The sequence below is a fragment of the Oxyura jamaicensis genome, chromosome 13 (genome assembly GCF_011077185.1).
Source record: "Oxyura jamaicensis isolate SHBP4307 breed ruddy duck chromosome 13, BPBGC_Ojam_1.0, whole genome shotgun sequence".
Classification (NCBI taxonomy): Eukaryota; Metazoa; Chordata; class Aves; order Anseriformes; family Anatidae; genus Oxyura; species Oxyura jamaicensis.
In genome coordinates this window covers 13,595,960-13,607,134 of record NC_048905.1, presented here as the reverse complement: position 1 = coordinate 13,607,134, position 11,175 = coordinate 13,595,960, and the positions used below count along the sequence as shown (strand labels likewise).

General features: G+C 61.8%; 1 protein-coding gene across 1 annotated transcript; it reads left to right on the top strand.

The window, feature by feature from the left end:
* Positions 1-375: 375 nt before the first annotated feature.
* Positions 376-9,676, top strand: CDX1 (caudal type homeobox 1). The gene is made up of 3 exons (XM_035338289.1): positions 376-956; positions 9,082-9,227; positions 9,396-9,676. The coding sequence occupies exons 1-3, from the start codon at positions 530-532 to the stop codon at positions 9,600-9,602; spliced, it is 780 nt and encodes a 259-aa protein (XP_035194180.1). The 5' UTR covers positions 376-529; the 3' UTR covers positions 9,603-9,676.
* The last annotated feature ends 1,499 nt before the right edge of the window (positions 9,677-11,175 follow it).

Sequence of the window (11,175 nt, the reverse complement as noted above, 5' to 3'; positions counted from 1 at the left end):
AGGGTTTGGTGTCCCCAACATGGGTGATGGGTGAATGCCAGGCGCAGCCCGACCTGTCCCCTGCCCGCAGCCAGGATTTAATTTGCGGGCTCAGCCCACGCCACCCCGCTCCTGGGGTCACGAGTGGCTTTGTGGACAGGATGAGCTCCTTTGGGGCATCCTCACGTGCGGTGCCAGAGGTGCTGTGGTGTCCCCAGCACCAGCTGCTACAAAGGGACCGTGGGGACACCAGGCTGGTGACCACCGAGGGGACACAGGGCCGGCGGGGTGCAGGCGGGAGGTTTGAATCGCCCCGCCGCCGGGGTTCCTGCACTTTGAAATGCAAACCTGCCTTTCAATGCAAATGCTGCGAGAGGTTGGGCCCAATAAAAGCCTGTGGGCAGGGAGGTGCCTGGCCCCGGGACACAGCTCCCCAAGGCTCCCAGGTGAGCGCGGCGAAGGAGGGGCGGCCGCCACCGCGACACCCGGCCCGGCACGGCGCGGCGCGGCACGGCACGGCACAGCATGATCGTGGAGCCAGCCGGGGAAGATGTATGTAGGCTATCTTCTGGATAAGGACACCAACATGTATCCCAGCCCCGTCCGGCACCCCAGCCTCAACCTCAACCCCCAGAACTACGTGCCGGGGCCGCCCCAGTACTCGGACTTCGCCAGCTACCACCATGTGCCGGGGATTAACAGCGACCCGCACCACGGGCAGCCGGCGGCCGCCTGGGGCTCTCCCTACACCCCTGCCAAGGAGGACTGGCACTCGTACGGCACCGCCGCCGCCTCGTCCACCGCCAACCCGGGGCAGTTCGGATTCAGCCCCCCGGATTTTAACCCCATGCAGCCGCCGGGCTCTGGACTCCTGCCTCCGTCCATCAGCAGCTCGGTCCCCCAGCTCTCCCCTAACGCACAGAGGCGCACCCCGTACGAGTGGATGAGGCGCAGCATTCCCAGCACCAGCAACAGCGGTAAGGAAACCCCCGGCCCCGCGCCCTGGCTCCTTCCTCTGCAGCGAGGAGCCCTCAGCTTGAAGTCCTGCAGGGTTGGGTCCTGCTGCAAGGGAGGGACAGAGCTTGTGTGGCCACCGAGGTGGCACAGACTGAGGATGGGCATGGAGGGTACCAGCACGCGGGCTGCCCTGTCCTTCCTTACCGCCAGCAGCCGGGGTTAGTGGATGATTTCTGCCTTGCATAAGGCTGGAAATTCCCAGCCAGCCTCTGACCCTGCATCCCTGCCCTCACCTGCTGCTGCTGGAGGGGGTGAGCTGGAGACCTGCGGGGTTGTGGGGTGCTCCAGCTGCAGGCAGCCCCCCTTTTGGAGGAGCCCTGCCCCACCCTGCACTGCTGGGGCACTCACCCGTGCTTGCGTTGGTGACGGCCAGGCTGTTGGTGCGTGCAAGAACGAGAGTGCAAGGCTGCGGCTGTGCGTGCGAGCAGTGAGCACAGCCGTGCGCCTGGTCAAGTTACGGTGCAAGAGCTGCGGGCACGGCGCGGGCAAGGAGAGCGGGAACCAGCATGCGCTGTGCAGGCGCGTGAGTGCATGTGCACGGCGACCTACGCGGTGTGCCCGGCACCTGCGGGGTGTGCGCACAGCTCTGCAGGGCGCATTCAACGCAGGATGTGCGAGGCTCCGTGTGCAAGGCGCCTGCTGCACGGGCTCAGTGAGCGTGCGCGGGCGATGCCGCACGCTCTGTGCGCGTGCAAGGTGCGTGTGGGTGCGCAGGGGGCTGCGTGCCCTGCGTGTGGGTGCCCCCTCTCCAGTGCCCGGCACTGGGTGGCCCTGCTGTCCCTGTCCCCTGTCCCCGCGGGGTCCTGTCCCCGCTGAACTCCTGACCCGGGGCAGGGGGGGGAAGTGTCTGGGCGGCAGCCCCCTGCCCTCAGGCCGCCCCGCTGCCCACTTCAAAGGCGGTGGGCAGTCACCCCTCGGGGCCAGCCCAAATTGACAAGGCTTCGCTTTGTCATGGAGATGCTGGCCGGCTCCTTTGGCAGCGAGGTGAGGTGCGGGGGCCCTTTGTCCTGCCCTGCCCATGCCCTTTCATGTTCCCCTCTGGGGTTCCCAGCCCAGCCTGGCCAAACCACCATCCTCTCCCTCTCCAGCCCGTGCGTAGCTCCCAGCTTAAAAATGCACATCAAGGTGCAAAAAGTCTCCGTTTTAGGCTTCCTTCTTGTTCCCCACGGTCACCATGGGGGGCTGGCCCCATGCACGGTGCTGGGGCCGTGATGGCCAAGAGCCATTCAGAGGCTGTGTGGTGCCAAGGGGCTCAGACCAGGGGTGGCTGGGGTCTCCCAGCGTGGAAAGCTGCTCCGTGGCTGTGCTGGGTGCCTGGGGGGGCTGGGGTCGGGGCCGTCCCGGGGGGAGCAGGGGCTGCGGTGGGCAGGCAGAGCATCCCGGGGGGTGCAAACAGCTAGCACCGGTCCGCAAGCAGGAGGGGAGAGGCAGGCTGGTATTTCCTGGGCTGTTTTAAGCTCTGAATATCCCTATTTAGGGAAAATGTCCCCCTCCTTGTAGGCAGCGAATGGGATCCCACAGCTTCTGCAGGTTCTGTTGGTCTGAATTCATGGGTTTTTTTTGAGAGAGGTGGGAGGGGAGGTGAAAAAATGAAAGCGGGGAGAAAGGCATCAGCACACCTCTCCCTCGATCAAGCGGCTGAGATAGACCGGGGGCTTGAAAGTGCCCCTTGATTGAGTTACGTGGCAAGTGAGTGATTGAATTCTGGAAAAATCAGTAGCTGCTCAGTTTGTATCTCTGAGATTAAACACATACAAAGGGGCAAATAAACCAGCCGTCGTCCCCGGTGAGCTGGGCGGCAGCAGCAAAATCCCCCTGGGCTGGATGGGCACCTTCTGCAAACGCCCTCCCCTGGGGTTTCTCTCCTGGGCTTCCCTTTAGAACAAGCGAGCTGCAGATGCTGCAGGCACTTTTCTCCATAAAGCTTGAAAATGAGCAGAGCAGAGGCGGGTTTGACAGAGCTAAGGGTGAGAGTCTGGAATGAATTGTTTTATTGAAATCAATAAACTTGGCATTAATCAGTCTGGATGGATTAACGGCCCCCCCTCACCGCTGTGGGAATAGGAAACGAATACGTGTTCCTTCTTGCTATAAATATCAAGAGTTTCTTTGCGAACGCCGTAAATCAAAATACTTCAGGGGGCTGTAAATTGAGCTTCCCTCTCCATCTTCCCTTGTATAAACAGCCATCAGCTGCAGCCTGAGGGCTCTGGGGAAGGAGCTGTGCCTCGCTGAGAGGCGATCTTACACACGGCCTGAGTGTGCTGGGGGTCCTGCACACACCAAGCAGAGAAAAATCGGAGAGAAATCTCCCCGTGACTCACCGCAGTCAGGCTTACGGGGTGCTGATCTGACATACCTCTTGCTAAATACCTGAGCTAGCCACAGCAGAAGGCAAAACCCAGCCCGGGGCTGTGATGCAGGGCTCTCAAAATCAGGAATTAGAGGGAACAAGACCTCCCCAGGCCTCCTTCTCTTTCCCGAGCATCACCTCTTTTTCTGCTCATAAAATCTTCACGAGCGGAGTGTCAAAGCCTCGCGCTTCCTCCTTATTCACAATTATTTGCAAACTTCCTTGTGAATTGCACCCCTGCACTATAAAAAGCTCAGGAAGGTGCTGGAAATGGCAGCGTGCTGAACTTTGAAGTTCACCCCCTGCTCGTTAGTTATGTAAATGCCCGGGTGCCACCGCGGGGCCGGCCTTCAGGTCACTAATGGAGCCGGCTGCTGCCAAATATTGCAGGTGAAAGTGAGCCCAGGGCATCCCCGGGGAGCTGGAGGCGCCTGGGGCAGCGCGGTGTGGGTGCCCGCGGTGTGGGTGCCCGTGGTGTGGGTGCCCGTGGTGTGGGTGCCCGCGGTGCCCAGGCAGCTCTCGGGGTGGCAGAGAGCGGACACAGATGCTCTGAGCACGAACAGGGTTCGACCCTCTGGGCGTGCAGTTTTCAGCGCAATTCCAGCTCCGTTTTCTGTTTCCATCTCTGTTTTCCTTCTTCAGCTCTAGGGAGTTCTCTGAAAGCTGGAGACAACATTAAAAGCCCCATTAACGAGGTGCACCAGCCCCGCGCAGGCAGGATTCGCGTTGGCACGGGGTGTGCTGGGCAAGGGAGGTCCATGCATGGGTTCTGCTATAGTCCCCCAGTTTTGGGATGTGGCTGCTCCCCATGAAATCTTTTGTTCCCCCGTGTCACCCAGTGTGCCTGCATACCAACGGGGGCCCCACCGGTCTTCTCCCCTTGAATTATTAACCCACAACCTGCTCCTGGCCTCCGCCGGGGTTTGCTGAATGCTTAGCTGGCCAAGGTACAGGCAGCTCAAACTTTCCTAGAATTGACTTTCCTTGAACAAAAAGGGCTTCCCTTGAGCACTGGAGGTCCCTACGTGCTGGGCTGGGCTGGCTAATTCCCCGGGATTAGCCGAGGGACACTTAAACCCCCCGGCCAATGGAGATGTTTCCTGCGGGGGACCCTTCAAGGACGCCCGCTTCGGCGCTGTTAGCTTTGCGATTGCCCGGATAAGGGGACGGATCCTTCCCCGGCACTGAGGCCGTAAAGGGGAGAGGGTCCAAGGCTGTGTCAGCTGCCCCCTGAAGCTCCGGAGGAGCCGTGCTGGGCTCTGTGCCACAGGGCTGGATGCGGACCCGTGCCACGGGGCTGGATGCTCCGTGCTGGCACCCCGCACGTCCCCGCAGCGCGGTCTTTGACCCCGCGCAGGAGACTGCCCGGCGGCACTCGGCGAGGTGCTTGTAAAACCGAGGAGCAGCCCCAGGAATTCGCCGGTTGCCAAAATAAAGGCGTGAATCACGGCGGTGCTGGGAAGCGCCGGCCCCGACGCCCAGCCTTGGGCTGCTGCTCCGTGGCCGAGGGCTGGGATGGGGACGCGTGGCCACCGCCGGCACCCTGCCCGGCCGGGGCCAGCCTGCGCTCCCCTGCTCTGCTCTGAGCTCCACACACCCGGCTCTGCGCCAGCCGCTTCTGCTCCTTCCCAGCAGCAGCCACCTCCAGCTGGCTGTGCCCTGGGCCCTGCTCCTGGCTTTGCCAGCCCCAAATCCCCCTGCATGTGGCCCCCACTCATATTTAGAGCGAATCCACGGGGCTTTTTTGGAAGCGCCGAGCTCGATCCTCTGCGTGCGCACCATAAAGCCATCGGGATCCGTGCGTGCGGTTCTGTAACCGAAACATTTCCAGTGCTCGACCTCCCGAGTCAAATGAGATTTTATTGCCGGCGGGGTGGCCATGGCAGCGTTGCTGCTTCCTCTGAAGCCTTTGGCTCCAGGAAGAACTCCCCGGCGTGGTTCGGTGTTGGCTCAGGGGGGCTGTGGCTGTGGCTGAGCCCTGCCTGCAGCCCAGCAGCTTGGAAATCGGGATCCACGTGGCTGTGTCCTTCACACTGCTTGTGCCACCCACCACACCCCGCTTCCTGGGGTGGGTGGGAAAGGGCTGGGAATACAGCAGGGAAGGGGAGAGCTCGTGAAGCCCCTGCCTGCTGGTCCCAGCACCGCGGGCACTGCTGGCATTTTACCCCCCAGCACCGTGCTCTGGGGGGCTCCTGATCGTGCATGGGGGGGGCTCAGCCCCTTCTGCAGGTGGTGCAGGTTCTGGAGCTGCCGTTTCCGGCAGTTTTGGGGGCAGTGAAATGTGCTGGGGGGTGCGTCCCCAGCGTCAGCACAGCAGGGCTGTGGTCACCTCTGCTCGGCAGAGGGAGCATCGGCCCCTCCGTGCAGCACAGCTGGAGCACAGCTGGCTGCCGGGCGAGGGTGGCTCCAGCTGGGAGTCCTGAGCATTAGGAGCTGATCCCAGACCCTGTTGTGGGGTCTCTGTCACGGGGCATTGCTCCGCTGGCTGCCCCCTCTCTGCATTTTCCCCTCTGGAGCTGCAGGAGGATGGAGGGAGGGTTTAGGCTCCCCAGGGGGCTCACGGCTCTGACCCTGGGGCTCCACTCGGGTTTGGCATGGCTTCCCTGCCTCGGTTTCCCCATCCATAGCTCTGCCTTGGCTGCATCAGGGCAGAGGGAAAGTTTTCATTAAGGCTTCCACTGGGGAGAAATGTAGCAGGCATTCTTCTAGGATGGGGGGATTTTATCCTCTTTGCAAATAGACGCTGCTCCAGTAAAAAAAAGCAGCTGGATCATGGAGTGAAAGCTCCTGCCCTGGTGACAGGACTCTCGCCCAAAAGGTTTTCTATGTCTTGCTCCAAGGCAGCTCAGGGCAGCCCAATCTTTCTGTGCCAGCCGTGCGGTTTCATGCTGGGCAGCAGGGCGTGCAAAGCCTCGCGGCGCCGGCTCCGTCCCCCCCAGCACCTCCCGTGCAAAGAGCCCTGCAAGGCGCCTGGCACCCGGACCGGCACGTGCCCGTGTCCCCAGGCCTCGGGGACCTCAGCTGATGCGGCGGGGAGCTCTCATCTCCTCAGCTCCAGCAAGGGGCTGCCGTACCCCTGCTTGCTGCGTGCTGCCCTGATCGGAGCCCTGATGGCTGCGGCGCTGCTCAGCGCGGAGCCAGGGCTTGCAGCCACCGCAATTTGGAGCTGCTTTGACCTGTGAAATGGAGACCTTTGGGAAACGGTGCAGGACTATGCTCCTCCCCAGCCTGAGCTCAGCTGTTCCGAGAGTTGCTCCACGCCTGCCTTAGAACACCCCCATCGCCCTGCTGCCTACCCGTTTGGGTGCAGTTTCTTGCTGAAAATCTTCCCTTGGGCAGGCTGGGGCTGGAGAATGAATTCCAGCCCCCTGACAGCCCCCACCACCCCGCGGCGCCTTCCATAGCCCAGTGGGTGCAGAGCTGGGGATGAACAGTGTGGGGCTGGGGCTTGGTTTTCCCTCCCTCTGCCCTTACTCTGGAGGCAGGGAAGCAACAACCCCGTGCCACCAGGGCTGCGTGACCCCGACCTGTGCATCCCAGAGAGCCCCCAGCGCCGTGGCACACTGCGGGGCTCTCCAGGGCCCCCATCCCCTTCCCCAGGGCTGCCCTGAGGGCAGGATGAGGGCCGGGGGTCTCCCCCAGCGCGTGTGCGAGTGCATGTGCGTGCACACTCAGGAGTGTGTCCTCCGGGGCCTGTGCAGCGTGTTAAAGCCATTCCCTTATCTAATCGTGGCTCAGGTGAGCGCTATTAGGGTTACACATTAACAGCAGTAACGATGCCCTCTCCCCTCGAAGCCACGGGCCCTGCCTTGATCCCGGTGCTGAAACCCTTCCCGCCGGTCCCGTGGATGTCTTGATTTGGCTGCTCCAGCTGCTCTTCGGGCTGGTCTTTTGGGGACGAGGAGGATGAAAGCACGATGGGGCTGGCCGAGCTGGTGGCAGGAGAGGGGAAAACGCTTTGCGGGACCTCACGGGGCAATCCGGGCTCCTCGCCCCCCCCGCCCCATCCATGCCCCCTCCAGCAGCCAGGGGCAGTGCCACAGACCCGGGACAACCCCGTCCACCTCCACTGGGTCCGCTGGAAAGTCTGGGGCTGCCCCATCCCTCTGCCCCCGGGCTCCCCGTGGTGGCAGTGGGACAGGAGGGGTCCCCGTGCGGAGTGGGCTGGCTCAGCCCAAATTTCCTCTTTCCTTTCACAGGGCCATAAAAGGGCCGCCGAGGGAGAGCTCAGCGTAACTCCGCATTGACATTCAAGGGGGCTGCATTATTCATTGCCAGCAGTATTTCTTGCAGATCCCTTTCTTTTCCTCGTGAATCACCCACGATACATTCCTGAATTCTGCAGACATCCCCGAAACCGGCAGTTAGTCGAGGTGAATACCTCCATCTGAGGCTCGGCCACGAGCGCCCTGCTCGGCTCCTTGCTCCCCGAGTTTTGGCACAAGGGCAGGAGAGGGGCAGAGCCGGGAACCCGACAGGGATGAGCAACCAAGAGAAAATTACAAAAAAAACGGTCTGTGATGGATCTGTTTACAGCTGCGGCAGGAAATAATAATTCCTGCTAAAATTTCTGGCATGTGTGCTATCCACAAACCACCTTATTTCTGTATTCTTTATTTTAGCTGTCAATTCCGTCACTTCTCAGCTGTTTTATTTATGTTATTTTTCACCAAGCAGTGGCATTCAGGTGGTAATATCGCAAATAAGATGCTCGCTTTTCAGTTATTATCTCTTCAGGAAAGGTTTTGCTTTCAAAAGAAAAAGAAAAGAAAACAAACCCCGTGAGAAAGCAGGTATCTGGTAGGATTCCCTGAGGCTGGCGCAGTCGGAGAGGTTTCTCAGGGAGCCGCTCACCCCGTGCAAATTTAATTTACTTTGTAACCCCCCTTGGGAAGCGCAGGCAAATCTGGGATGCAAGAGCCCCGTGTGTGTGCTGGCGACGGGCGGCCGCGGTCCCTGGCTGCACGTCTGGTGACACCTCCACGCAGAGCTTGCTCAAATTCATTTTTTACCCCCATTTTACGCGTCCATGTGCGGACTGATGGAGGAGCTGACGGGAAGGCGGCTGTGCCGCTTTGCGCTGTGATTTTCTTCTAAAAGGCACCTTCTGTGGCACCAGGCGATGGATACCTGCGTGCACGGATGAGGCTCGGGGCTCTCCCCGTGCTGCCTTTAAAGACGGCACCAAACGAATAAGCTGCTGCCCGCCTGTGAGCTCGGTGTGGGGAGGAGGAACAAGCCCTTGGTGGCAGCGCAATGCTGTCGGCCCTGGGTTTTCCCTCTTCTCCCTGTCCTGATCCGTGTGCCTTGAAGCACCGTGGGCTTGGGGTCCGTGGCACAGAGCTGGGCTCCCCGCAGCCCTCCCAGGCTGGCCGTGAGCAGGCTGCGTGTGCTCCGGGTGCTCAGCCCGGGGCCGCAGCGCCGCTCCTCTCGGGGGTGGCACATGGTAGCGCGTGGGTTTACAGCCCATCTTCTGGGGATGCGGCTGAACCCCTCCTGCCCTTCCCACCGAGCCACTTCCCCTGCCCCCAGGTGCTTTCCAACAAGGAGAAACACCCCGGTGTGACACAGGATGGGCGTCAGATCTCACAGGAGCCCCTGACTCTCTTGTCCTGTGGTTCCAGGGCATCTCCAGAGCCACCCGTGGGGTTGTGCAGCTCCCCCGTGCCCTCAGGGATTCTTCTGCCCCCCCAGCCCCTCTCGGCTCACCCCGTCTCTGCTTCCTCTGGCAGGGAAGACCCGGACGAAGGACAAGTACCGCGTGGTGTACACGGACCACCAGCGCCTGGAGCTGGAGAAGGAGTTCCACTACAGCCGCTACATCACCATCCGCCGCAAGGCCGAGCTGGCCGCTGCCCTGGGGCTCACCGAGCGGCAGGTCAGTGCTGAAATGGGGAAAACCTGGTGGAATTGGGGCTGGGAGAGGGCAGTGCTGCTCCCACCCAGCTTCCAGCCCCCAGGATCCTCCCCCCCCCCCCCCTTACCTTGGGGTACTCATCCTTTTCTGGGTCCCCTTCTCTGCACGGCTGTCGGTGTCTTTCCGCAGGTGAAAATCTGGTTCCAGAACCGGCGGGCGAAGGAGCGGAAGGTGAACAAGAAGAAGATGCAGCAGCAGAGCCAGCCCGCCAGCACCACCACGCCGACCCCCCCGGCCGTGGGCACGCCGGGGCCCATGGGTGCCCTGTGCGGCAGCAGCGCCCCGAGCCTCGTCTCCTCGTCGCCGCTGACCATCAAGGAGGAATTCATGCCTTAGCCCCCTTCGCCAGCTCCGGACACCGAGAGATAAGCACTACGGGTCGCCGTGCTCCGAGGAGTGACGGTCCCTGCCCAAAGACCCCCTGTCCCCAGCGAGGCTGGGCCAGGTGGCACCGTCACCTTCCCGAGGGGCCGGTGGGCTCTGTCCTACACACAAACCGTGGGCCGGGTGGTACTGCTCTCCCGGGGGAAACGCGCTGCCCTGCTCTCTGCTAGCTGTAGCCCCGAGGACGATCACAGAGCCAGCAGGACGGGCGTTAGGTGGTGGTGGAGGACGGCTTTCCTGGGGCACATCACGTGGAGCTGGTGGGATGCTTCCTTCCCGGTCCCAACCCGTGATCCAGCTGCCTGATGCTTTGGGGGAGGTTCGAGAGAGGCTGAGCTAGAGGAAAGGTTTGGCTGGACTCGAGGCAGAACAAATCTTGGCTGAGCTGCGGGATCTGCCACGCCAGGGAGGGGGATGCCCACGGTGGAATGAGATGGACGGCGTGAGCCGGGCAGGACCCTCGGTGGTGGGGCCTGAGGAGGAGCAGGGGCTCCTCCAAACCCGGGTGATGGCAGCGAGCTGCAGCATGACCTGGGCAGGTGTTCCCCATGTCCCCCAGCCACCACGCCTGTGTCCCCACCTCCATCCCCACGGCCACAAAGAACCACCAGGAGACGTGCCAGATCTCCATCCCGTAACTGGACAGCCCCGCTGAGGTCTGAGACCACCTTCCATGGTGGGAAGGACAAGAAGAAGAAGATTTGCCATCGGGACAGGGCAGAGGAGCCAGCCCCAGGGGCCACACGCCGACCCCCAGCATCGCAGAGCCTTGCACCGAGCTGCGCTCCCTGCAGCCCCACGGCACAGGAGCAGAGCATCCCTGGGGGAGCCCTGAGAGCCACCGGGCATTCATCTCCCACCAGCGGGGCATCTGATGGGGCTGGGGGGAGAAACGTGGATGGGACTGAGCCTTCAGACCCTGGCACAGCTCCGTGCTGCTGCACCAAGGCTCTGCAGCAGCTGCGTCCACCAGAGACGCCGCTGGGGCTGTCGTGGGGAGAGGACGGGCTGGCAGTGCGAGGTGAAGGAGAGCTTCCAGGGACAGAGGGGCAGTTTTCTTGTAACCCACAGGACTCGGGGTTTTGTTCTCCCAGTCTCCCTGTATGACTTCTTGTCCCCCATGTGTCCAAAACCAGTAACCAATGAACCAATGCCCCCCTTTTTTTTTTTTTTTTTTTTTTTTTTTCCTGCTGGAAAACTGCAGCTAAAACGTCCTTCATCCCCCTGACTCCTGGGATAATATCAGCCCAGCTGATGTACAGCCCAGTTTTGGATTCCCCAAGGTGTGCAGCTTCCCAAGACCAAGCCGAGGGTGCAGGGGCCTTGCTTGCCCTTTCCCGGCGCTGTTCCTCCAAGCAGGGATGAGAGGCAGAGATGTCCCCGCTGCCCACAGAGCCCCTTGCCCACCCCCAGCCCCTTCTGGCCCAGAGATCAGTGTCCAGGGGTGCTGTGGCTCTTGCAGGACCCCGTGGGTCCCGCTGTGCCCGCAGCTCACGTAGGATTTACACCTCCCCTCTGTGGGGAC

Coding starts and splice junctions, on each gene's coding strand:
- CDX1 (XM_035338289.1), top strand. CDS start 530: ATGTATGTAGGCTATCTTCTGGATAAGGACACCAACATGTATCCCAGC. Junction 957..9,081: donor TCCCAGCACCAGCAACAGCG/GTAAGGAAACCC, acceptor TTCCTCTGGCAG/GGAAGACCCGGACGAAGGAC. Junction 9,228..9,395: donor TGGGGCTCACCGAGCGGCAG/GTCAGTGCTGAA, acceptor GTCTTTCCGCAG/GTGAAAATCTGGTTCCAGAA.